At 37.5% G+C, this 27,868-nt stretch overlaps 3 protein-coding genes across 4 annotated transcripts in view; all 3 read right to left on the bottom strand.

Moving 5' to 3' along the window:
• Nucleotides 1-40: 40 nt before the first annotated feature.
• Nucleotides 41-6,491, bottom strand: cdipt (CDP-diacylglycerol--inositol 3-phosphatidyltransferase (phosphatidylinositol synthase)). Its single transcript, XM_074657036.1, has 6 exons — nt 6,291-6,491; nt 4,501-4,635; nt 4,117-4,270; nt 3,692-3,773; nt 3,468-3,549; nt 41-2,534 (listed from the first exon to the last, which is right to left on the bottom strand). Exons 1-6 carry the CDS (start codon nt 6,331-6,333, stop codon nt 2,392-2,394), a joined length of 639 nt encoding a protein of 212 aa, XP_074513137.1. The 5' UTR covers nt 6,334-6,491; the 3' UTR covers nt 41-2,391.
• Nucleotides 6,492-12,789: 6,298 nt separating this feature from the next.
• On the bottom strand, nt 12,790-17,223 carry LOC141781343 (CDP-diacylglycerol--inositol 3-phosphatidyltransferase-like). Its single transcript, XM_074657031.1, has 6 exons — nt 17,014-17,223; nt 15,228-15,362; nt 14,840-14,993; nt 14,389-14,470; nt 14,190-14,268; nt 12,790-12,977 (listed from the first exon to the last, which is right to left on the bottom strand). Exons 1-6 carry the CDS (start codon nt 17,054-17,056, stop codon nt 12,835-12,837), a joined length of 636 nt encoding a protein of 211 aa, XP_074513132.1. The 5' UTR covers nt 17,057-17,223; the 3' UTR covers nt 12,790-12,834.
• A 1,971-nt stretch (nt 17,224-19,194) lies between these two features.
• Nucleotides 19,195-27,868, bottom strand: part of taok2a (TAO kinase 2a) — a 32,243-nt gene continuing 23,569 nt past the window's right edge. The window contains exons 17-20 of one of the 2 annotated variants that reach the window (XM_074657037.1): nt 27,225-27,464; nt 26,917-27,138; nt 25,766-25,948; nt 19,195-25,591 (exon numbers count right to left, since the gene is read on the bottom strand). In XM_074657037.1, the coding sequence (XP_074513138.1) occupies nt 24,656-25,591; nt 25,766-25,948; nt 26,917-27,138; nt 27,225-27,464 (1,581 nt within the window). In that variant the 3' untranslated portion in view covers nt 19,195-24,655. The remainder of the gene's footprint in view (nt 25,592-25,765; nt 25,949-26,916; nt 27,139-27,224; nt 27,465-27,868) is intronic. The other variant, XM_074657038.1, reaches the window with a different exon arrangement.

Here is a 27,868-nt window from a genome sequence, read left to right as displayed (position 1 = left end):
CTTCATCTGCATACGAACGCTGGAAGTGAAAAAACAAAAATCTGGTATTCAGTGTCTTTATTTTTAACGTAAATCAAACCACCGGCACTCCAAACATAATTACCATCAAATATTGTAAATACTACACTTTTAAATCTTTAAATATAATATTTAAACTTGGCTTTGCTGTAATCATATACATTTGTATTTTCCTATTTTATTACAATACATTCTGGGAAATGACTTCCATCAAAAACACATATTTATAATTCAACACATTTAAACACACATTCTGCATCGACACACGGCTTTACAGCAGGACTCGGGCAGCACATACACGCGGTCAGTGACTTCAAAACGTACAAACCATAATACTTGGTGCTCTCTCTATTTGTTTCTAAGTCACAAGGAAACACGGCTCGTCTACCACGAAGAAAAACAAACATTATAAATGTCCAATAAGCACAAAGTGACCGACTTCCCTCTAGTGCAACAATCACCATTTAAATCAACACGGAAATATTGGCAGGAATCTCCAGAGATTAATAAGAACAGCAATTATAGAGCCGCCGTTTTCTCCACGAAGTTACCAACAATTTGTTTTAAATGTCGACTGAAGCAACGGCAGCAGTTCAGACACCACTTTCTAATAATTCACCCTTTATTATTAAGTGTTTATCAGTCAAACAAATGGCTTTAATGCTGCTCTTTTAAAATCTTTTGCACACGTCTTTATTTCCCTCGTCATATAGAGCCCGGACCAAAATCTGGTTATTAATGACTTTAGAGCTGCATTTAGCGATTATTATCTCGCTTAATCGTTTATTAATTTGGTCCATAAAACTTCAGAAAATAACAAAAGAAACTCTCATATTAAATTTAATATCATAGAAGACATACTGGAGCGTTAAATATTCATATTTGAGAAAGAACCGCTGAGTTTTTTGGCTTTAAAATAAACAGAAACATTTCTAACACGCAGATGGGATTTTACACAAACTGGCAATCCAGATGTTTTGAATTAGTGGTTGATAACGGACCTATAAAGCATTATTGGAATATTTATTCAGCATTAATAAAGCCATAAAGGGTGGCTCCTGCTGTAAATACGCGTCATGTCTTCTCTCTTAAATGTAAAGCACACTGTGGTTTTTGTCATACTGGATGTTCTGGTTTCCAATATTTAAAATATTTATCAGTAATCATTTTCAGCTTCTGTTGATCTCACAATATATTTAATTTAGTTTTAACAACATTTGCAGAATACTTGAAATAAATACATTTGATAGTCGTGTTTGTCCGATTGTCTTTTTCATGTATTTTATCTTCAGACGAGTAAAACTGAACTCATTAACACGTTTGTTGTTGTTCACTTCCTGTTTCTGGCCTCTACAGATTTATTTATTTAACTATTTAAAGTCTTTGACTGATAAACAACTGGATGTTTATTAGACTTTAAGAAGATCATTTAAAGACAAGATCATGAAAACAACAAGTTCAGATAAATGAAGTTGTGTAACAGTCACAACGTTTTAGAATTTGTGCTTCTTGTGTATCATGGTTACGTTCCAGTCACAGAGTTAAAGAACATCGGACATTTATTAAAAATATTGATATTATTCTGGAGGCTATATACAGACCTTTCAACACTTCTCAGTTTTTAGTTACTTTTTATTATTATATTATTATTGGTATTTTGCTCATAATGAATAGTTGTTGTAGTATAAAATTCTAAAAAATAAATTAAATATGTTGAAAATGTCCAAAAAATATCTGAAAAATGTCTGAAAATTCTTAGTAAAATATGGGAAAATATAAGGGGAAAAATTTCAAAAAAATCTGAAAAGTGTCTGAAAATTCTGAGAAAAATATGGGAAAAAAATAAAATATATATACATATACACTGTATGTATATTTTTATATATATACATATATATATAAATAAATAAGGAGAAATAAAACAATTCTGTTGCGTCACCCATGTGGACATGAACCAAATCTGTGACTGAAACGTGATAATACACGAGAGGACAAACTCATACCGACTGTTCATATCGTGGTCTCAGTTTATGTTGTGCTATATAATTCTCACTGTATTTACTATCATATCACCCGAGTGTGAAATACATCAGAGCACAGGGGAATCAGCTGTAACTGCTGAACTCGTCTGTGGTAAATAAATAATCCAGCAGCTCGTTCAGATTCACGTCTAATCTTGAGACGTTTGGTCATAAATCTTTCTGTCTTTCTGAAGTCGTCTGATAAACTCAAGTGTCGTGTTTCACGTCTTATTCAAGCGCACAAAGTCTACCGTTAACACCCTTAAAATAATAATACAAAAAATAAATAAAAGCCGTGGTGGATTTGTTGCTGAAGCTCTCACTCACTCATTCATTCACTCACTTCTCTCTCTCACTGCGTCTTCACGTGCTGCTCTCGCTCAGCGGCGTCGAGGGCGGCCATGTTCTGGGAGGCGGTGATGAGGTGCACGAGGCTGATGCCGGTCTTCAGCAGGCAGATCGTCCCGCAGAGTCCCTGCAGCCAGTAGAGCCACGCTGCAGCACAGACAGACAGACCGACAGACAGACAGAAAAAGAGAGAGGGGGTTACTATGACTGGAGTACAGACAGTAGAGCCAGTGAAATTTGTTAGTTAATGTGAAAAATGAAACATTCATAAAAATATCCAAAGAAAATACATGAAAAATATGTGAAAAATGTCCAAAAACTATTAATAAAATATGTGAAAAATATAAGCAAAAATTTCCAAAACTTATTAGCAAAATATGTAAAAAGAAAATATTGGAAAAATGTCCGAAAAATTATTAGTAAAATCTTTGAAAATATAAGTAAAAAATGTCCAAAAAATCTGGGAAAAATATCCGAAACAATTTAGGAAAATCATTGGTAAAATGTCAGAAAGTTATTAGTAAAATATGTGAAAAATATAAATGAAAAATGTCACTAAAAATATGTGAAAAAATGTAGGAAAATAATTAGTAAGACGTGAAAAATGTCAGATAAATATATGAAAAATATGCGAAAAATAGCCAAAGAATATTAGTAAAATATGTGAAAAATATAAGTGAAAAATGTCCACAAAATGTGTGAAAAATATCCAAAACAATTTAGGAAAATCATTAGTAAAATAAAAATTATTAGTAAAATATGTGAAACATATAAATGAAAAATGTCCAATAAATATGTGAAGAAATGTAGGAAAATAATTAGTAAAACGTGAAAAATGTCAGATAACTATATGAAAAATATGCGAAAAATTATTAGTAAAATATGTGAAAAACGTCCAAAAGAATATGTGAAAAATATGTGAAAAATGTCCAAAAAATATCCAAAGTTTTTGGGAAACGTATTAGTAAAATATGTGAGAATATAAGTGAAATATGTCAATATTAGCTAATCTGGAACCATGAGATGTTTGTATATGAAGCTGCTGCGTCCATTAGAGGCTGAGCAGGAGGAACATGTTACCTGCAGGTTCTTCGATGTGATGGAGGAGGTAGAGGAGACAGAAGAAGAGCTCGTTCCCGGCGCACATCACAAATAGCACAGGCTGCAGGAGACAAACACTCACAGTCATTCTCCTTCTCTTTAGATTTACAGCATGATGTACAGCATCTCTCTGTGTGTGTGTGTGTGTGTGTGTGTGTGTGTGTGTGTGTGTGTGTGTGTGTGTGTGTGTGTGTGCTGCTCACCTTGGACGTGTAGTAGATTCGGAGGACGGGGTTGCCGGATAGGTCGATGGTTTTGTGGCTGGTCGATCCTTTTATTGTTGAGCTGAGAAAATAAAAAACAACAGAAGAAAACAGATGAAGAGAGCAGCAGATTAACGGAGTTACTACTACTGAATACATGCGGAGAGAGAGAGAGAGAGAGAGAGAGAGAGAGAGAGAGAGCGAGAGAGCGAGAGAGAGCGAGAGAGCGAGAGAGAGAGAGAGAGAGAGAGAGCGAGAGAGCGAGAGAGCGAGCGAGAGAGAGAGAGAGCGAGAGAGAGAGAGAGAGAGAGAGAGCGAGAGAGCGAGAGAGCGAGAGAGAGAGAGAGAGAGAGAGAGAGAGAGAGCGAGAGAGCGAGAGAGAGAGAGAGCGCGAGAGAGAGAGGCGTCTCTTGGGGAAGACGTACCTGTGCAGGTGCAGCCAGTGGCTGGCGATGTCCAAACACATGCTGACCTGGAACAGGATGGTGTAGGACGGGTAGAGCAGGGACAGGTTGACCAGCAGACACATGGTGGCACAGCGGTCCGTCAGCATGTCCATCATGGCTCCGAACTTAGTGGCTGAAAGAAAGAAGACATCAAGAAACATGTAGGAACAGAATGTTTAGTTTTTCTTCTCTTGATGATTTTATCTGTTTGATGTTTTCCTGTTTCAGTACAGTGAGTCAGATTCCTTCTGTGTGTTTATCAGCTCAGATGTTCTCTCGTCTGGACTGAGACGCTGGACGGTGACGGGGAAATGTTCAGAGAGATTTAAAAGAGTCACTGAAAGCGAGGTGACGGGTACGTACACTGATTGAGCGCCCGGGCGGCGTGGCCGTCGAAGGCGTCCAGCAGAGCGCTGAGCAGGTAGCAGAAGATGGCGGGCCACGGACAGCAGGGCATCAGGTAGAAGGACAGCAGGGCCAACACGATACGGGCGTAACCTGCAGGGACAAAGTACAAGTTACACCTCAGATACTGGTACTGGTACTCTGAAGTACTGTGTCCTTGAGTATTTACATTTTCTGCTACTTTCTACTTCTACTCCGCTACATCTCAGAAGGAAATACTGTACTTTTTATATTTATCTGAAAACTTTAATTACTTAGCATATTTAGGTTATTAATATAAAATCTAATAAACTAATAAATGTTGATATATTATTATAGATTAAACTAGCAGCGGTATATAAAGTCATTAAAAGTAGCTTCATATTTACCAGCTGCAACATTTAAATGATGAAGACATTAATGCATCAATCATTAGAATACTATAATATAATATAGACTATTCTGCAGAATGAGTACTTTTACTTTTGGTACTTTAAGTACATTATACTTTTGTACTTTTACTAAAATTGTAATACCTGTAACAGAGTATTTCCACACTGATCTGAGTACTTCTTTTACCTCTGATCGAATAATTTATTTATTTAAACCCTCTCTTTAGTGGGGGTAAATAGTGCATATTCTTATTTATTACTGCTTATTTTACTACTTTTATTATATATATTTATCTTATTCACAGTATTGTGTTGCATAAATAAAATAAAGAATTTTAAAAAATCAATGAATCTTGGAAGAAATGTATATGATGAGTGGGTTTATATTACAGGACTGAAGCTAATCTTAGTTTTTATTTATATTTCAGTAACAATTTAATTGATAAATTGTGTTATAATGATGACAAATATTAACCAAAGATAACCAGGTATTCACTTTACAATAGAAGACAAGAAATAAATAATTAAATATGTAAATATGTGTACATACTTCTTATATTCTCATTTCTTATTTGTATTATTTACTTCTATTTCTCTACATATATTGTTATTATATTGTAGCATCATGTACAGAATTTACATGTTACATACTCCTTTATTTCTATTTTCTTACATTTCTTTATGTTTGTATAAAAGTATTTCTGATTCTGATGAGGATCTTGTTCCTTTAACATGTTTCATATTTTAGTCTCACTATTATTAAATGAATTATAAATCTGAATCCTTTCATCAGATTGGACAGTAAATACCTCCTGGGTTTTCAGAGACTTGAACTGAACTCAGGTCTACATGTAGACCTGAACTCAGGTCTACATGTGAGACCTGAACTCAGGTCTACATGTAGACCTGAACTCAGGTCTACATGTGAGACCTGAACTCAGGTCTACATGTGAGACCTGAACTCAGGTCTACATGTGAGACCTGAACTCAGGTCTACATGTGAGACCTGAACTCAGGTCTACATGTAGACCTGAACAAAGTTTCTGAACTGGAGAGTTTTATGTCAAATAATTCACAATAAACGAAACAAAAACTAGAAACAAAATAAACTTAATTCAGTTTAATGTTAACGGAAGTAGATCAATAGATAGATAGAAAGACAGGTAGACAGACAGACAGGTAGACAGATAGACAGGTAGACAGACAGGTAGATAACATTGTGTTTTCTATATTCACTATAATCAGTACTTGTCTGAATGTGATCTGGTGACTTGTCTCCCAGGAGCCTCCAGTTTGTATGCTAATGCTAATGCTAAGCTAAGCTAAGCTAAGCTAAGCTAATGCTAAGCTAACTAGCTTCATGTTATTTAAACTCACCGATCAGATTGGGAACGAAGAAGAAGATGTTTTCCTGCGCCATCTTGGACGTTTTGGCGGGTTTTCTGTCGTCGATTTGTTTCTTTTATTTTCGTGTTTTAACTGTTTTAACTGTTTAAAACAGAAACTCACTGAAACAGACAGTTGATGTTTGTTGAGCGATGACGACTTCCGCTTCCGCTCAGCAGCTCAACGTCGGACAGAAACAACAAGAACACCACTTCCGGTGAGTTTTTCAGAATAAAAGCGACTAATTTATTATTATGTATCTATTAAAAACAAAACATAAACTTTAAACTTATATAAACATAAACGTTAAACAATGTTCTGATCGGTGTTTTATATGTAAACACTGAACAATGTATTTATGTTATTTTTAGAGCTGAAAAGTTAGTCGATTAATTGATTAGTAGATGAGTTGGATCTGTTTTGATGATCAATAATCACTTTGAAGCTTCTATGACGAGCTTATAAAATATGTATGTTTGTTGCTTGTCATAGTATGTTCATAGTATCAGTATAGAGCAGGGGTCAGCAACCTTTACTATCTAAAGAGACATTTTAGACAACAAATAAATAAATATAAAAAACCTGTCCGTAGCTGCAAAACATGTGATCATTGTGATGAAGGTAACACAGTTTATAGTCTAAGTATATAGTATATAAGTCTAATGCAGTGAGGGCCACAGAGACAATGTACTACGGAGTATTAGGGCCACATTGAGGGAAAAAACATCTGAGATTTACAGAATAAAGTCATAACTTTACGAGAAAAAAAGAAAATAACACGTAAAATTACTACTTTATAATATTATGACTTTATTCTCTAAATCTCAGATTAATTTTTTTTCCTCAATGTGGCCCTAATACTCCGTCGTACCGTCGTACCATAGACCTACAACAATGATAAATAAAAATGAAAATATAAACAAAAAAACAGTTATCCATTTCCATGTTTATAAATCCACAGGGAGCCGCTGGAGAGGAGCTGAAGAGCCGCAGGTTGTTGACTTCTGACCCGCGGACTAGACCTTTTAAAAACATCACTGTCATAAACTATTGTCTATTTTCAGCGGTGGAATGTAACTAAAAGTAAAAGTACAAAAGTACTTTAACTCAAGTAATTTACCGTGAGGTACTTTCTATTTCTATATCTCAGAGGGAAAGAAAACGTTTACAGTCACAGGGAACATTTTAATAATTAATAATACTTTAACTACATTTTCCTGATTAAGTTAAATAACTTTTACTGAAGTAACTTTTTTAATGCAGGACTTTTACTGTAACAGAGTATTTTTACTTTGTGGTATTGTGGTACTTTTACTGAAGTAAAGGCTCTGTTATATTTCCTCCATCACTGGCTGTTTTCAGATCTAGTTGAGTGACGTTCACGATGTGCTTTTATTTTACAAGACAAAATCCTCTATTTCCGGTTTCAGTGACGACAGCGCAGCTCCGGTTGGTTGGGTCGTGACGTCACGCATGACTCACAGCGTGCCTCCCCTTTAATACCTTCCCCCCAGAAACAGACTGAAGAGCTTTTATTTTCAGGTTTCTATTCTCTGAGGTCACCGGAAGTCCGTTTTCTCCAAGACAAGAAAATAAAAGAATAAAATGAATTAATGATAAAATAAAATAAAAAATACTCACACTCAATTTATCACACATGAACAATAGCTGATCTGAATATTAAAGGATCAATCTCTTATTTTATTTATTTATTTTTGGACAACACAGAGATTGTGTTTTGTTTCTGATACAATGGATCTCAAGGTATTAATTGATTATTATTATTATTATTATCAATTGGAAAAGACTATAATTATTCTGGCAGGGCACTCCAGGTATGGAGGATGGAACCTGCCAAAATCTAAAATAAATAAATAAATTACTCAATAAATAAATAAATATGTCATTAAATGCAGCAAAACACATTAAAAATAAATATAGTCAGATCTGTTCTTCAGCTCAAAAAGTCAAAGTGTAAAGCTACCAGGAACCCTAAAAGACAAGAATTGTGACAAAATCATCAATAAAAATGTACAACTCTTTAGTTATAATCATTCTAAATATTATTAAAGAACCGTTCTATAATTGTTTCCCTATTTACAGGCATAAATACTGTAAATAAAACCCTGACGGACATGAACTCAACATGAGAAGCAATGAAAACAAAACCAACGCGTCTGTTTTTGTTCATTTATTTTCTCCAAAATTATTTCGTTACATTTCTGTACAACTCGATTCTCCTCCGAACATTTTGAACCTGAACATTTGAAACTCGTCCTCCTGCTGTAAAAACAGTTTTAAATCCATCCATCACACATCCATCCTGCTCGACACAGACTCTCATCATCTTCATCCTCTTCATCCTTCCTGTCAGTCTATCAACCTGCTGGCCACAAACACACAAACAGGACAGTCGGGCGTGTTTCTGAAGCCGCTTCCTGCCTTTAAACTGCACCAGGAAACGTTATGGACCCACATGGAAAGAAATTAATTAATTAAACTATTAATTAAAGGAAGAACATTTTGGGAAATGTGCTTGTTTTGCCATCGAGTCACAGACAAATGAACATGGGAAAAAACATTTAAAAAAACAGGTAAATTCATCTTTTTGTCAACATTTGTTTGATTTTTCTTCTGGATGAAAATTTGCTTCATGTGTTTCAGTTTTCAAATGTCAAACTACCCTTTAACGCACCACAGAGAACAGTTTCTGCAACACTGAATGTCTAAATCTGATAAAACAATAATTAGAGCTGAAATAATTGGTTGATAAATAACTTAAATCAACATCAGCAATTAATTAAGTTGATAATAAAACAGTTCTTGTAAGAATTTTCCTCTTTTCTCTGTTTTATGTGACAATAAACTGAATATAGTTGGGTCATTTACAGACTATTTTATGAAGCAATTAATCGATTAATTGAGAAATCAATAACAGCCAGTAGCCACAACAGATCAACAATCTAGTGATTTTCATCATCAATTAACCTGCAGATTATTTCTTCAATTAATAGATACAATTAAAGCAGAACATTTTCACATTTGAAAAACAGTATTTTTGGCATTCAAATTTAATAAAAAAAAAAATACTTAAATGATAAATCAATAATGAAATCAATTGCCAATTTATTTTCTGTCCAATAATTAAATTGTTTCAGCTCTAAACTGAATATCAGTTGGTCGGTCGGACAAAACAAGACACTTAAAGACTATTTTATGAACCAATTAATTAATCGATTAATAAAGAAATCAATAACAGCCAGTAGCCACAACAGATCAACAATCTACAGCTGCAACTAGTGATTTTCATTATTGATTATCCTGCAGATTATTTCTTCAACTAATCGATTATTTTCTTTATAAAATGTTTAAAAAACGTCTTGTTTTGTCCAAAACCCCCCAAAAATATTCTGTTTACAAAGAATAAAACAAAGAAAGGCAGAAAATTCTCACATTTGAGAAGCTGGAAAGAGAACTTATGGAATTAAATAATTTAAAAAAAAGACTAAAATGATAAATCAATAATTTAATCAGTTGCCAATTTATTTTCTGTCCATTAATTAAATTGTTTCAGCACCAAACTGAATATTTTCATGCATTTTATCAACCAAAAAATAAAAATAATCAGCAGATTAATGAATAATGAAATTAATAATTAATTGCTGCTTTAGACTTCTTAAACATCCGACAGCAGAATTTCCCAAAATGTTCCTTTAATTTTGAGGACATGAAAACACAGAAATCCTGACGTCAGTGAACTGCTCACAGAATAGAAACAGGATGAATCTACTTCTACTTTTCTCTCTCTGCTGTTCTTCTTCTGAGTGCAGCTTTAATTGGCAAAACGATAAAACGACTCCGGAATGATCAGCACTGAAACTATTCACAAAATAACGCTTACAAAAAAACAAAAACAAAAAGTTGGCAAAATGAAATCTCACAAACATTTTCTTGAGGTTTGAGAGTTGATGGAGCGACAGCGCTGGGCAGCAGCCAATCGACTCCATCAACACAGATCAATACAACATGTTGAACGCCTGCAGTGGGATTAAAGTCCAGCGTGTCCTGTAACGATGACATTTAAAAACATTTCCCAGCCTCCACTCTGAACATTTGCACAAATACGGGAAATAAAGTAGAATATTTAAGCCTGCATACGAGAAGTATGCGTTAATTGAATCCACCCAAACATTCTTTTACTATCAGTGCAAATGAGGTAGACGTGACAACAACAGACAGCATCAGATCACACGGAGGTCGGCCTCCTGCAGCGGCGATGGAGGCTCATGTGACGGCAGGAAGTCAGCTGATTTATTTCCGCCCGTCGGGACGCCGACGCCGCAGGAAGTGACCGGATGATTTTTCTAATATCAGAAAAAAATATCCATTCCATTCAGTAAGAAGCACTCATAAATTCGGCATGCGTCCAATACACCAAGACGTATGGATTCTAACCTGATGTCCAGTTCTGATTGGGTTACACCAAACTCCATTTAAAAAATATAAAATTTCATGCAGGCTCAATTTAAATTTATTATATTAATCATAATAAGCACAACCAATGATAGTTTTCTATTCAGTTAGAAGCACTCATAAATTCAGCATGCATTTTATTACTGTACTGCTATGATTAGCACTACATCCTAAAACACTCTACTTGATTTAGGAGTGTATCATTTAAGCTTCATCTGCATACGAACGCTGGAAGTGAAAAAACAAAAATCTGGTATTCAGTGTCTTTATTTTTAACGTAAATCAAACCACCGGCACTCCAAACATAATTACCATCAAATATTGTAAATACTACACTTTTAAATCTTTAAATATAATATTTAAACTTGGCTTTGCTGTAATCATATACATTTGTATTTTCCTATTTTATTACAATACATTCTGGGAAATGACTTCCATCAAAAACACATATTTATAATTCAACACATTTAAACACACATTCCGCATCGACACACGGCTTTACAGCAGGACTCGGGCAGCACATACACGCGGTCAGTGACTTCAAAACGTACAAACCATAATACTTGGTGCTCTCTCTATTTGTTTCTAAGTCACAAGGAAACACGGCTCGTCTACCACGAAGAAAAACAAACATTATAAATGTCCAATAAGCACAAAGTGACCGACTTCCCTCTAGTGCAACAATCACCATTTAAATCAACACGGAAATATTGGCAGGAATCTCCAGAGATTAATAAGAACAGCAATTATAGAGCCGCCGTTTTCTCCACAAATGGCCTTAAAGGGAATGTTTGTAACTTTTGTAACTAAGCGTATAAATGTACCGGGTGGGGACACATGCGCGCTCGCGTGTGGCCGGCGTCCCCGCTCCTCTGCCTGCTTGTCTTCACTCACACACCGCGCGCGTTCTCACGTACTCGCTCCACCTCTCACGTGCATGCTGCTCACTCCACACTGCAGAAGAGTTAGTTTAGCTCTGAGAATATCTAGTGAATGTACAGTGGACATTTGTGCAGAAATAAATGCTGCAGCTCCTCCAGACCAACAGAGGTTTCCCGTGTCTTGTGAAGTGACGGGGCTCCGAAACGTTGTCGTCTCATTACCTACCGGGTGCCGGTGTTTCCCTGTTCACTCTGGCTGCGGGCGGAGGGAGACGAGTTTCTCGCTGCGGAGCCCCGCTGCTGAAGCCTGCGCTGAGGCAGGAGAAGCAAACACAGTGTCAGCATTGATTCATGGAGAGACCTTCGTCTGGTCAGCTAACATTACTGCCAAGCAGCTGAAATATAGAGGGATATTGTGCTTTTAGCTGACGTGTGTCGCCTCAATGTTTTGAGCGATGCTCCTTCATGTCTATGTAGAGCGAGCACAAGCGCGAGCCCGACGCTGACTTTCGTTGATTTCACGGCCACAGGTGTCGCTGTTAACAAGACATTCCGAAAGTTACAAATAGTCCCTTTAATGCTGCTCTTTTGAAATCTTTTGCACACGTCTTTATTTCCCTCGTCATATAGAGCCCGGACCAAAATCTGGTTATTAATGACTTTAGAGCTGCATTTAGCGATTATTATCTCGCTTAATCGTTTATTAATTTGGTCCATAAAACTTCAGAAAATAACAAAAGAAACTCTCATATTAAATTTAATATCATAGAAGACATACTGGAGCGTTAAATATTCATATTTGAGAAAGAACCGCTGAGTTTTTTGGCTTTAAAATAAACAGAAATATTTCTAACATGCAAATGGGATTTTACACAAACTGGGAATTCTTGTGTATCATGGTTACGTTCCAGTCACAGAGTTAAAGAACATCGGACATTTATTAAAAATATTGATATTATTCTGGAGGCTATATACAGACCTTTCAACACTTCTCAGTTTTTAGTTACTTTTTATTATTATATTATTATTGGTATTTTGCTCATAATGAATAGTTGTAGAATAAAATTCTTAGTAAAATATGTGAAAAATGTCCAAAAAATATCTGAAAAATGTCTGAAAATTATGAGAAAAATGTAAAAAAAAAAATGTCTGACACTAACTCATTCACTCACTTCTCTCTCTCACTGCGTCTTCACGTGCTGCTCTCGCTCGGCGGCGTCGAGGGCGGCCATGTTCTGGGAGGCGGTGATGAGGTGCACGAGGCTGATGCCGGTCTTCAGCAGGAAGATCGTCCCGCAGAGTCCCTGCAGCCAGTAGAGCCACGCTGCAGCACAGACAGACAGACAGACAGACAGACAGACAGACAGACAGACAGACAGACAGACAGACAGACAGACAGACAGACAGAGAGAGAGAGAGAGAGAGAGAGAGCGAGAGAGAGATGGTTACTATGACTGGAGTACAGAAAGTAGAGCCACGCTGCAGCACAGACAGACAGTAGTGGAGGTTCATTTATTGCAGTAAAAGTACTAATACCACACTGTAAAAATAATCTATGTCAGTATAATCAGTAAAACTGTTTTCAGTCAGGATTTTACTGCTGTAGTTGGTTGAGCTGGAGATCATTTAGAGCTATTAACTAATGATTATTTCCAATATGGATTAATCTGCTGATTATTTTCTCCATTAGTTGATTGTTTGGTTTTTAAAAATAGTGAAAATAGTGAGAAATGGCGTCAAAGTGACACCTTCACAATGTTTGCTTAGTCCAACCAACAGTCCACAACTCAACATTATTACTAATACATTAAATATGTGAAAAATATCTGAAATGTATTAGTTAATTATGTGAAAAATGTCAGAAACATTCTTAAAAATATCCAAAGAAAATACATGAAAAATATCAGAAAAATGTCAGAAAATTATGAGTAAAATATGTGAAAATATAGGTAAAAAATGTCCCAAAAATTTGTGAAAAATATCCGAAACAATTTAGGAAAATCATTGGTAAAATGTCAGAAAATTATTAGGAAAATATGTGAAAAATGTCAGAAACATTCATAAATATACCAAAAAATTATTAGTAAAATATGTGAAAAATATAAATGAAAAATGTCACTAAAAATATGTGAAAAAATGTGGGAAAATAATTAGTAAAACGTGAAAAATGTCAGATAAATATGTGAAAAATATGCGAAAAATGTCCGAAAATTATTAGTAAAATATGTGAAAAATATCCGAAAAATGTAGGACAGTTATAAGTAAAATATGTGAAATATAAGTGAAAAATGTCCAAAACAATTTAGGAAAATCATTGGTAAAATGAAAATTATTAGTAAAATATGTAAAAAATGTCAGAAAAATTCAGAAAAAGATCCTAAAATTATTAGTAAAATAGGTAAAAAATATAAATGAAATAAAAAAAATATGTGAGAATATAAGTGAAATATGTCAATATTAGCTAATCTGGAACCATGAGATGTTTGTATATGAAGCTGCTGCGTCCATTAGAGGCTGAGCAGGAGGAACATGTTACCTGCAGGTTCCTCGATGTGATGGAGGAGGTAGAGGAGACAGAAGAAGAGCTCGTTCCCGGCGCACATCACAGACAACACCTGCAGGAGACAAACACTCACAGTCATTCTCCTTCTCTTTAGATTTACAGCATGATGTACAGCATCTCTGTGTGTGTGTGTGTGTGTGTGTGTGTGTGTGTGTGTGTGTGTGTTGCTCACATTGGGCGTGTAGTAGATCCGGAGGACGGGGTTGTCAGAGAGGTCGATGGTTTTGTGGCTGGTCGATCCTTTTATAGTTGAGCTGAGAAAATAAAAAGAAGAGAAGAGATGAAGAGAGCAGCAGATTAACGGAGTTACTACGACTGAATACATGCGGAGAGAGAGAGAGAGAGAGAGAGAGAGAGAGAGAGAGAGAGAGAGAGAGAGAGAGAGAGAGAGAGAGAGAATTTGTATTAGTTAACTAATCGATCGTTTTGGTCTTTGTCGACTAAGAATTCTTCAGTCGATTAGTCATTTTTTTGTGCTTTTTTCATGCTTAATGACTTATTTCAAAGATACACAAGATTTAAAGTGGTGCTTCTGTCTGAGAGAGAGCGAGAGAGAGAGAGAGCGAGAGAGCGAGAGAGAGAGAGAGCGCGAGAGAGAGAGGCGTCTCTTGGGGAAGACGTACCTGTGCAGGTGCAGCCAGTGGCTGGCGATGTCCAAACACATGCTGACCTGGAACAGGATGGTGTAGGACGGGTAGAGCAGGGACAGGTTGACCAGCAGACACATGGTGGCACAGCGGTCCGTCAGCATGTCCAACATGGCTCCGAACTTAGTGCCTGAAAGAAAGAAGACATCAAGAAACATGTAGGAACAGAATGTTTAGTTTTTCTTCTCGTTGTTGTAGTTTTTATCTGTTTGATGTTTTCCTGTTTCAGTACAGTGAGTCAGATTCCTTCTGTGTGTTTATCAGCTCAGATGTTCTCTCGTCTGGACTGAGACGCTGGACGGTGACGGGGAAATGTTCAGAGAGATTTAAAAGAGTCACTGAAAGCGAGGTGACGGGTACGTACACTGATTGAACGCCCGGGCGGCGTGGCCGTCGAAGAAGTCCAGCAGAAAGCTGAGCAGGTAGCATAAGATGGCGGGCCACGGACAGCAGGGCATCAGGTAGAAGGACAGCAGGGCCAACACGATACGGGCGTAACCTGCAGGGACAAAGTACAAGTTACACCTCAGATACTGGTACTGGTACTCTGAAGTACTGTGTCCTTGAGTATTTACATTTTCTACTTCCAATACTTCTAAATATAGCCAACTAATAAATGCTGATGTATTATTATAGATTAAACAAGCAGCAGTATATAAAGTGAAGTTAAAGTGATGAAGACATTAATGCATCAATCATTAGAATACTATATTATAATATAGATTATTCTGCACAATGAGTACTATTACTTTTGGTACTTTTGTACTTTTACTAAATGTTTAATACTTGTAACAGAGTATTTTCACACTGGGGTATTAGTACTTTTACTTAAGCAAAGATCTGAGTACTTCTTCCACCTCTGATAGTTTTATTTAAACATTTATACCCTCTCTTTGGTGGGGAAAATAATACATATTCTTATTTATTACTGCTTATTTTACTGCCTTTATTGCACGTTTCGTTATGTTATCTTTTTCACAGTATTGTGAAACATAAATAAAATAAAGAATTTAAAAACATCATTGAATGTTGGAAGACATGTATATGATGAGTGGGTTTATATTACAGGACTGAATTTTGATTTATATTTCAGTAACAATTTAATTGATCAATTGTGTTCTAATGATGATAAATATTAACCAAAGATAATCAGGTATTCACTTTACAATAGAAGACAAGAAATCCTCCACTTCTTTTATATTTTTATATTTACATATTCACACTGTGGTTATATATATATATATATAACTGTGGTTATATGTCATATATTGCATATATGTCTTAATGGAAATATTTGTACATATATTTTATATCATATTTCATAATTTACTTCTATTTCTCTACATATATTGTTATTATATTGTAGCATCATGTACAGAATTTACATGTTACATACTCCTTTATTTCTATTTTCTTACATTTCTTTATGTTTGTATAAAAGTATTTCTGATTCTGATGAGGATCTTGTTCCTTTAACATGTTTCATATTTTAGTCTCACTATTATTAAATGAATTATAAATCTGAATCCTTTCATCAGATTGGACAGTAAATACCTCCTGGGTTTTCAGAGACTTGAACTGAACTCAGGTCTACATGTAGACCTGAACTCAGGTCTACATGTAGACCTGAACTCAGGTCTACATGTGAGACCTGAACTCAGGTCTACATGTGAGACCTGAACTCAGGTCTACATGTGAGACCTGAACACAGGTCTACATGTGAGACCTGAACTCAGGTCTACATGTAGACCTGAACAAAGTTTCTGAACTGGAGAGTTTTATGTCAAATAATTCACAATAAACGAAACAAAAACTAGAAACAAAATAAACTTAATTCAGTTTAATGTTAACGGAAGTAGATCAATAGATAGATAGATAGACAGGTAGACAGACAGACAGGTAGACAGACAGACAGGTAGACAGACAGACAGATAGATAGATAGACAGGTAGACAGACAGGTAGATAACATTGTGTTTTCTATATTCACTATAATCAGTACTTGTCTGAATGTGATCTGGTGACTTGTCTCCCAGGAGCCTCCAGTTTGTATGCTAATGCTAATGCTAAGCTAAGCTAAGCTAAGCTAAGCTAATGCTAAGCTAAGCTAAGCTAATGCTAAGCTAACTAGCTTCATGTTATTTAAACTCACCGATCAGATTGGGAACGAAGAAGAAGATGTTTTCCTGCGCCATCTTGGACGTTTTGGCGGGTTTTCTGTCGTCGATTTGTTTCTTTTATTTTCGTGTTTTAACTGTTTTAACTGTTTAAAACAGAAACTCACTGAAACAGACAGTTGATGTTTGTTGAGCGATGACGACTTCCGCTTCCGCTCAGCAGCTCAACGTCGGACAGAAACAACAAGAACACCACTTCCGGTGAGTTTTTCAGAATAAAAGCGACTAATTTATTATTATGTATCTATTAAAAACAAAACATAAACTTTAAACTTATATAAACATAAACGTTAAACAATGTTCTGATCGGTGTTTTATATGTAAACACTGAACAATGTATTTATGTTATTTTTAGAGCTGAAAAGTTAGTCGATTAATTGATTAGTAGATGAGTTGGATCTGTTTTGATGATCAATAATCACTTTGAAGCTTCTATGACGAGCTTATAAAATATGTATGTTTGTTGCTTGTCATAGTATGTTCATAGTATCAGTATAGAGCAGGGGTCAGCAACCTTTACTATCTAAAGAGACATTTTAGACAACAAATAAATAAATATAAAAAACCTGTCCGTAGCTGCAAAACATTTGATCATTGTGATGAAGGTAACACAGTTTATAGTCTAAGTATATAGTATATAAGTCTAATGCAGTGAGGGCCACAGAGACAATGTACAACGGAGTATTAGGGCCACATTGAGGGAAAAAACATCTGAGATTTACAGAATAAAGTCATAACTTTACGAGAAAAAAAGAAAATAACACGTAAAATTACTACTTTATAATATTATGACTTTATTCTCTAAATCTCAGATTAATTTTTTTTCCTCAATGTGGCCCTAATACTCCGTCGTACCGTCGTACCATAGACCTACAACAATGATAAATAAAAATGAAAATATAAACAAAAAAACAGTTATCCATTTCCATGTTTATAAATCCACAGGGAGCCACTGGAGAGGAGCTGAAGAGCCGCAGGTTGTTGACTTCTGACCCGCGGACTAGACCTTTTAAAAACATCACTGTCATAAACTATTGTCTATTTTCAGCGGTGGAATGTAACTAAAAGTAAAAGTACAAAAGTACTTTAACTCAAGTAATTTACCGTGAGGTACTTTCTATTTCTATATCTCATAGGGAAAGAAAACGTTTACAGTCACAGGGAACATTTTAATAATTAATAATACTTTAACTACATTTTCCTGATTAAGTTAAATAACTTTTACTGAAGTAACTTTTTTAATGCAGGACTTTTACTGTAACAGAGTATTTTTACTTTGTGGTATTGTGGTACTTTTACTGAAGTAAAGGCTCTGTTATATTTCCTCCATCACTGGCTGTTTTCAGATCTAGTTGAGTGACGTTCACGATGTGCTTTTATTTTACAAGACAAAATCCTCTATTTCCGGTTTCAGTGACGACAGCGCAGCTCCGGTTGGTTGGGTCGTGACGTCACGCATGACTCACAGCGTGCCTCCCCTTTAATACCTTCCCCCCAGAAACAGACTGAAGAGCTTTTATTTTTAGGTTTCTATTCTCTGAGGTCACCGGAAGTCCGTTTTCTCCAAGACAAGAAAATAAAAGAATAAAATGAATTAATGATAAAATAAAATAAAAAATACTCACACAATTTATCACACATGAACAATAGCTGATCTGAATATTAAAGGATCAATCTCTTATTTTATTTATTTATTTTTGGACAACACAGAGATTGTGTTTTGTTTCTGATACAATGGATCTCAAGGTATTAATTGATTATTATTATTATTATTATCAATTGGAAAAGACTATAATTATTCTGGCAGGGCACTCCAGGTATGGAGGATGGAACCTGCCAAAATCTAAAATAAATAAATAAATTACTCAATAAATAAATAAATATGTCATTAAATGCAGCAAAACACATTAAAAATAAATAGTCAGATCTGTTCTTCAGCTCAAAAAGTCAAAGTGTAAAGCTACCAGGAACCCTAAAAGACAAGAATTGTGACAAAATCATCAATAAAAATGTACAACTCTTTAGTTATAATCATTCTAAATATTATTAAAGAACCGTTCTATAATTGTTTCCCTATTTACAGGCATAAATACTGTAAATAAAACCCTGACGGACATGAACTCAACATGAGAAGCAATGAAAACAAAACCAACGCGTCTGTTTTTGTTCATTTATTTTCTCCAAAATTATTTCGTTACATTTCTGTACAACTCGATTCTCCTCCGAACATTTTGAACCTGAACATTTGAAACTCGTCCTCCTGCTGTAAAAACAGTTTTAAATCCATCCATCACACATCCATCCTGCTCGACACAGACTCTCATCATCTTCATCCTCTTCATCCTTCCTGTCAGTCTATCAACCTGCTGGCCACAAACACACAAACAGGACAGTCGGGCGTGTTTCTGAAGCCGCTTCCTGCCTTTAAACTGCACCAGGAAACGTTATGGACCCACATGGAAAGAAATTAATTAATTAAACTATTAATTAAAGGAAGAACATTTTGGGAAATGTGCTTGTTTTGCCATCGAGTCACAGACAAATGAACATGGGAAAAAACATTTAAAAAAACAGGTAAATTCATCTTTTTGTCAACATTTGTTTGATTTTTCTTCTGGATGAAAATTTGCTTCATGTGTTTCAGTTTTCAAATGTCAAACTGCCCTTGAACGTTTTGTCCAAAACCACCCAGAAATATTCTGTTTACAAAGAATAAAACAAAGGCAGAAAATTCTCACATTTGAGAAGCTGGAAAGAGAACTTATGGAATTTAAATAATTTAAAAAAAAGACTAAAATGATAAATCAATAATTTAATCAGTTACCAATTTATTTTCTGTCCATTAATTAAATTGTTTCAGCACCAAACTGAATATTTTCATGCATTTTATCAACCAAAAAATAAAAATAATCAGCAGATTAATGAATAATGAAATTAATAATTAATTGCTGCTTTAGACTTCTTAAACATCCGACAGCAGAATTTCCCAAAATGTTCCTTTAATTTTGAGGACATGAAAACACAGAAATCCTGACGTCAGTGAACTGCTCACAGAATAGAAACAGGATGAATCTACTTCTACTTTTCTCTCTCTGCTGTTCTTCTTCTGAGTGCAGCTTTAATTGGCAAAACGATAAAACAACTCCGGAATGATCAGCACTGAAACTATTCACAAAATAACGCTTACAAAAAAACAAAAACAAAAAGTTGGCAAAATGAAATCTCACAAACATTTTCTTGAGGTTTGAGAGTTGATGGAGCGACAGCGCTGGGCAGCAGCCAATCGACTCCATCAACACAGATCAATACAACATGTTGAACGCCTGCAGTGGGATTAAAGTCCAGCGTGTCCTGTAACGATGACATTTAAAAACATTTCCCAGCCTCCACTCTGAACATTTGCACAAATACGGGAAATAAAGTAGAATATTTAAGCCTGCATACGAGAAGTATGCGTTAATTGAATCCACCCAAACATTCTTTTACTATCAGTGCAAATGAGGTAGACGTGACAACAACAGACAGCATCAGATCACACGGAGGTCGGCCTCCTGCAGCGGCGATGGAGGCTCATGTGACGGCAGGAAGTCAGCTGATTTATTTCCGCCCGTCGGGACGCCGACGCCGCAGGAAGTGACCGGATGATTTTTCTACCCATTCACACTGTGCAAAAACTAATGATGAGCCGTTCATCTGGAGACGTTCTGCTAATCAAAGGTCCACAAAGTGTTCAATAGCACATCTATAGGACAAATAAATATAATATAGAAATGAAAGAAATGATTAAAACCCACTCGTTATGAAATAAGAAGAAATGGATTCCTGTAAAGCAACATTTCATGTCACTTTTCATGATCAATAAAAAAATAAGATATTATGAAATAAAGTGGGATTAGATATACATTTTTAAAAAGAGAAAAATGTCAATAATGAAATACAAATGATAACTTATTGTCAAAATGATAAATAAGAGCCGATTTTAATAATGTTTTATACAAATTGTTGGTCTATTTATATATTTTACACAATTTATAGTCATATAACTATTTATATCATATAGAAGATTAATTATAGGAAAAATAGGCATATAGATAAATTGTGTAAATTAAAAGAAATCTATGAAATAAGTAATGAAATTATTAAAACTCAACTCACTATTATGAAATGTTATTTAATCACTTCCTGTTTTACAGGAAATGTGAGAACATTATTATTATTTTTTTGGTCACTTTTCATGGCAGCAGCATTATGAATTAAAACATCGTGAATAAAAAAATAAAGTGGGATAAAATAAAACGTGTCAACGAGAAAAAAATGCCCAAATTAATTAAAAGCAGAATTTTAAAAAGAGAAAAATGTCAATAAAGAAATAGAAATTAAATCTTGTTTTCAAAATAATGAAATAATATTCATGAAAAATGAGCTGCGTTTTAATAATTTTCTTCACAAATTGTTGGTTGATTTATATAATTTACACCATTTATATTACATACATATAATTATTTATAATATATCATATAAATTATTATAGGACAAAGGCATATAAATAGATTGTGTAAATTCAAGCTGAACATGAGTTGTTTTAATATTTTATTTTCATTTATAATATTTTACACTATTTCTATCATAATGTCTATTTATTGATGTAATATTGAACACTTTGCGGCTCCATATTTTGCAGGTTACAGTGTTTTTTGGGGGGAGAAGTCGTCACACGGCGACTAAAGAGTGCGAAATATAAAATAGAAATAAAAACATGGCAGCAAACGTCATGAAAGAACCTGGAAAATATGATTATTATTCAGCTCGACTGTGTGGACGCTCCACAGTTTAATACTGGCTCAAAAATAATAAAACAAAGTGGAACGCAGGCTTCCCCAGAACTGTAGAACACCTCCCCCCCCCCACCCGAGACCTCCACAGGAATGCTGGGAAACGTAGTCCTCCTCCTCAGAAACATTTTTTATCTTTTTTTTTTAATAGCTCTATCACAGTAACATTGCGCTTATTCCCCCACCTAGTGGTCAAAATTGGCAAAAAACATTTTTAAAAATTCGCATACAACATAAATATTACAGCTGCAGTAGAGGTAATAATAATGATAGCATCTATGTGTCTGCATCTAGAACAACATCATTATTATTATTAATATTATTATTATTAATCTTCCTCCAGCACAGTCTCAGTTAGTGCTCGTTATGTACACTGGTTAAGTACAAGTCAAAGTGTTTGGACAGTGAACAATCTTCAGTATACCTGCTACACGTTTACAGGTAGATCTTACATTTATATAAATAGGTAGTGTGCATGTTATCCTTACAAATGCCGTCTGTACACAAGTTCCATGCACTGTAACTGAACTAGTCTGTAAATGGAACATGTACATCTTATCTACAGATGCAGAGCCGACTGTGACGAAGGGGAACGACAGGTGGAGGTGGAGGTGGAGGTAAGCTGTCAGCGCACACACGCACACACACACACACTTTCAGCACACACACATTTAGTGCTCGGCTCACTCGACAACACTCTCTGGCAGCGTCCCTTTAAAAGGAGCAGTCCGACACTTTGGGACATTTTCTTGTTTGCTGTTTTAAGTCGAGTCAGACGAGATCATTCTTCATGCTGCTTTTCTGTTTTATATCACATTAAAGTGAATAACTTTGGACAAAACGAGACATTTAAAGACATCTTAGAGAAACTGGGACGGACATTTTCACTATTTTCTGACATTTTAACAACCAAAAGATTTGAAGAAGGTTTCTATGTTCTCTGTGAGTTCAGTCCAGAAACGTGGACATGTTTCATCTTCTCGGTGTTTAGAGGTGGGCGATACGACAACTCCAGCCGGGAGTCCGTATGAATGTTATTTTACCCTTATTTATATCTTTTTATATAACGTTTACATCACGCTGTTTATTCCTTAAATATCTCTGGGTGTATTTAAGTCAGGACTGAGTGTACGCAAAGATGGACTTCCACAGTTAGAAGAAGACCGATTGTGGAGTAGCTCTCCCTTTCTTTTTATATATATATATATATAGATAAGATATATATATATATATATATTTTTTTTAGGGTTGTCAAAGTTAACGTAATAATAACGCATTAACTCAACTTGTGATTTTTAGGTCGTCTCGGCTCAGTTTTAAAGTTAGAGTGAAGATACTGGTATCATAGTAAACTATAAAACCTGATGAATCCATCGGTAATAACCATGTCATACTAGCTCGTCATGAAGGAGGTTAAATAAAGCTCCAAACTTTCGCAAAATGTTTTTGTGAGGAAAAACTGTCATGTGTTTATTTAAAGGCTCAATTCATCTTTTTCAGATTGTGTGGAGAAAACAAAGAAAGTAAAATCTTGTATATGATTAAATGTGTTAAATAAGGGATTCTAGTGGGGCTCATTTTCTGTCATTTCTCTCTGGTTTTCTTTCTAATAAAAAAGGTGAAAAAATTGCCCAAAGAATACAAAATAAAAGTTCAAATGTGGAGCATGTTGAGTGACGTTGAAGTAAAAGTTAAGAACCAACAAGCAGGATTACTTTATGGCAGTAATGTTAATTAAGTTTCTTACACATCCCTTCCTTCTTTCTTTTCTTTTATAAACTCTCTTATTTGTTTTGCATGTTATGTAAAGCACTTTGTGTCCGACATGTGCTGCTTAAATAAATACACTTTTATCTTATTAACAGTTTCTCAACTGATTTTGCAGAAAAGTCGTTAGTAGAGCTTTAACGTCTTTATTCAGTTTTGAAGTTGTTGGGAGGATAACGTTGATTAATAACTAATTATCTCTGACTCTAATTAAGACAGCAAACAAGCTCAAACGTCTCCAACGTGTGCGCCTGTTCCTTTAAGAGGACTGAATCAAAGGGCAGTGGTAGAGTTGTCTCGGGTCAGCCCAACAAAGAGATGGCAGTGTTTTCTTTAATTGTCAAATACAGAATCTTAGTTTATCACTACAAATAAAAAGAAATGTGTTTTCAAGAAATCTCCCCCTGGTTGACCCCCCCCCCTCCCTCCGCCCCGCTGAACGTATGAAACACTTACAAATAAAAAAAAAAACGGGGTTTACAATTGACCGTTATTTACATGTTTACAGCGGTTTTTGAAAGCACCGCTAGCCGAGTGGAAGCTCCACACCTGTCGATGAAAACCAGAATTTAAACCGTCAACACTGCGCGACAGATTCAACGCGTCACAAAATGAACTAATTCACTAATTCTTGTCACAGTTCGACTTCATTTTGCAGCACATGGCTCATTTTTGTTTTGTCACTGTTACTGTGCAACTCTTTAACGCGTGGAAGAGGTTAACAGTGATCTTTAATACTCGTCGTGTTTCTCTGTAGTGACGTCAGAACTAAAAGGTTTCCTCTCTTTCTTCTCCGGTGCATCAGGAACATTTAAAGTCCCCGAACACGTCAAGAAAGGAGACAAATTTACACTTCAAATTGGGGGGATTTTTAACGATAGATTTGCTCCGGCTTAAAATACGCTAAAAACTCTCTCTTTCTTTTTAATTGGCTTCGTTCTTCTTCTGTTGTTTTCCTTTAAGGAAACAGAACGACAGATCTCAGATCAGATCAGAGAGGAGGAGAAGTCGGGCGGTTTCATGAGTAGGAGAGGTGCGAGCCGTTAGAAATATGAGAAGTGACCGATGTGCTGCGGCTGAGCCCTCCGTCGCTCCCCCCGCCGCCGCCCGGCCCTCCGGAGGCCGTCCTCCTCAGAGGCTGGGGGCTGTTCCTGAGCGCCATCAGGCTGGGGCCCCTGATGCTCAGGCCCCCCCCGCCGCCGTAGCCTCCCTGCGACGACGAAGAAGAAGAGGTGGAGGAGGGCGGGGAGGAGGAGGACAGGGAGATGGGGGGAGGTGGCGGCGGGGGAGGCAGGAGAGCCAAGGACTGGGAGGAGGCATGGGTGGCGAGGTGGTGGTGGTGGTGGACCTGGGAGTGATGGGGGTAGTGGCCGCCTCCTCCCACCCACTCCCTGGCCCGGTCGCGCTCCCTGCTGTCGTGGCTCTCACGGTAGAGCTGCGGCGTGCTCTGGTGGTGCTGGTAGTGTTGAGGGAGGTAGTGCTGCTGGTGCTGCTGGTGCTGCTGGTGCTGCTGGTGATGGTGGTGGGAGGAGTGGGAGGAGTGGGAGGAGGAGGAGGAGGAAGAAGAGGGGTGGCCCCTGCTGCTCTTGTGCAGCTCGCTGTCCCTGCCGAGGCCGTGGGAGGAGGTGATGGACTCGGCGCGGCTGAAGCCTCCTCCGCCGTGGTTCTGGCTGCGCCAGGACGGAGTCGCCACCGAGTTCTGCACGCTGTGGCTCCAGTGGCTGCCCGAGCGGGGGACGGGCCGGGAGGGCCAGCCGCTGGAGCCCGAGGAGGGGCTGGGGGTCGGGTAGCCCTGGTTGAAGGCCTCGGCCGGGATGCCGCTCAGCGCCATGTTGCTGAAGCCCAGACGCATGCTCTCCGAGTCGAAGGCCTCGATCTCGTGAGCCTGGCGCTCCAGCAGAGTCCGGATTCGCTCCGAACGTTCGTTCTGCAGAGAGAGCATCTCCTCCTCGATCTGACAACACACGTTCACACCGTTAGTGTCAACACAACAACAACCATCTTCACTACAGCGTTAGTCGACTCAGACACTTCCTCCCCTCAGGTTCTCAGACCAGAAGATCTGGAAACAAATCTTAGCATTAAATTAGCAACCCTTGTGCGGCCCCTTAAAGACGGCCGTTCCTACCCGTTGCTCCAGCAGCGCCCGGCGGATGGACACCCTCTGCTCCAGGTCCTTGACCTCCCTCTCGTGCTGGGTGTCGGTGTGGATCTTGATCTTGCTCTGGTAGGCGTTGAGCAGCTCCAGCTCCTGCTGCAGCTGCATCCTCAGCACCTGGTACTCCGCCTCCTGGGTCTCGTCCAGACGCAGCTGTGTGGGAACAAACGGGTCCAGCGTCAGCTTCAACGAGAGCTCAGCGACGATGTGACAGCAGGAAAATGTGTTAACTGTGTTAACGTGTGTGAACTCTGACTCCTGCTTCTCCGTACGGAGCAGACACTTTCACCTTGTAACGTCCGTCGTCCAACTATGTGTTGATAAGATGGCGCTGATACGCCAAAACAAACTAAATGGGTTTTATTTCTATCAAAAAAAGCAAAACGGCGGTGTAGCGGACGTAGTCTCACGTGTCTACTTCCTCTAACTTCTCCAAGGTGGTCTCTAGCTCTCCCGTCAGCTCCGTTCTCTTTATCATCCATGGTCAGCTCCATCGGGGCCGTTTCAATGCAGAGAACACAAATGTCAGTATCTGGGTGCTCTACAGTCGTAGCGTCGGCCCATTTGACCACAGAGACGAGAGCGACGGCCGGCTCCACCACACGTTACCGCGATACGATAACGTTTCCTGTTCCGTGACAGAGTTAGCATGCAGCTTTAGCTCTGCTTTTCCTGTCAATGTGTGAAACCCAAAGTGTTTCCATCCTTTACTGGATGTGTAGTGTTTACCACGCTGGATTTAACATGTGAGGGTGCAGGTCGTATCCACGACGACCCTCCAACGTTTTACACTCTCTGAAGTTTGTTTTGGTTGACGGATACGGAGCGGATATGACATCACGTTACTCAGACTACCACAATAAAAGCGGTAACTTCCTTCTACCTCCGCATAGACTCAGATGAAGCAGGTATATCCATTCTGGCATTAAAACATCTATTTAGAAATGGTAAAACCTCGGCGGTACCATGAATAAATCCTACCCAGAGAACTAAAGTTGTCTGTAGAGTTGGTTCATGTCGCCTCCACATATTAAATGTCCCACTATACTGTTGATGAGCAGGTGATGGTGCGGTGGCTGTGTAGAGGTGCAGGTGCAGAAGGTGCGCGGGGGTTTCCTTGCCTTACTCACAGCCTGTGTGGACAGCATGTCGTTGATGGAGTGGTCGTACTGCTCGGCCAGGATGGCCAGCTTACGTGTTTGCTCCTCTTTGAGGCGTTTGAGGACGGCCTTGTGGTCGGATTTGGGAGTGCTCTCCAGCAGGTGATTCCTTAGGGCTTTGTACTGACGAGTCTGGATTTTACAGGTCTCCTGGAACTGACGCTTGATCTGCATCTCTTTGGACTGAAACAACGTTTTAATAACAATCACATACAGTCAAATATATCTAACAATCTAAAATACATCTACAATCTATCTAGTTCTGGTACCTTGAGGCTCTTGGGCTGCTGCCGGACCTCCATGGCGTGTTTCTGTCGCAGCTCCTGCTCGCGGCGCTTGTTGTACTCCATCTGGTTGGTCAGTTCGGTCTGGTGTTGCGTTCGGATCAGGTCGGCCCGGGTCCGCTGCACCGAGCCCAGCTGCCTGAACTCCAGCTCCTGGGTGGACTCGTGGTGCCGCAGCAGCATGGCGCACTCCAGATCCTTCTGGGTCTGCTTCTTGTTCAGGTCCTGGTGGAGGACCAGACGGGAGGGTCAGCGGAGACACGGGAAGAGGAGGAGGAGCAGAAGAAGAAGACAGGAAAATACAAGTCACCTCACAAGTGTTACATTTTTGTTCTTATAATATGACTTTTTTTTGTGTAAACTTCTGACTTTATTCTCGTAATATTACGACTTTATTCTCGAAATCTCAAGTTTTTTTTTTCTTCAATGTGGCCTTAACACTCCGTCGTAACTGGATGATTTAAGGAAAATATTAAATTTAAATCATGATTATTTATTTATAAAGTAGAATTCATTCAGATTTACTTGTAATAAAGAGACTAAATAAAAGCGGTGCCTCCCTCCGTTAGAAACAGTCATAAAGTCTGAATATATGTAAATGTTTCCTGGTTTTAAAGGCTTCATTACAG

This window comes from Sebastes fasciatus, chromosome 13 (assembly GCF_043250625.1).
Source record: "Sebastes fasciatus isolate fSebFas1 chromosome 13, fSebFas1.pri, whole genome shotgun sequence".
Taxonomy (NCBI): domain Eukaryota; kingdom Metazoa; phylum Chordata; class Actinopteri; order Perciformes; family Sebastidae; genus Sebastes; species Sebastes fasciatus.
Note: the sequence above shows the minus strand (reverse complement) of the source record. Positions and strands in the feature narration are given on the sequence as shown.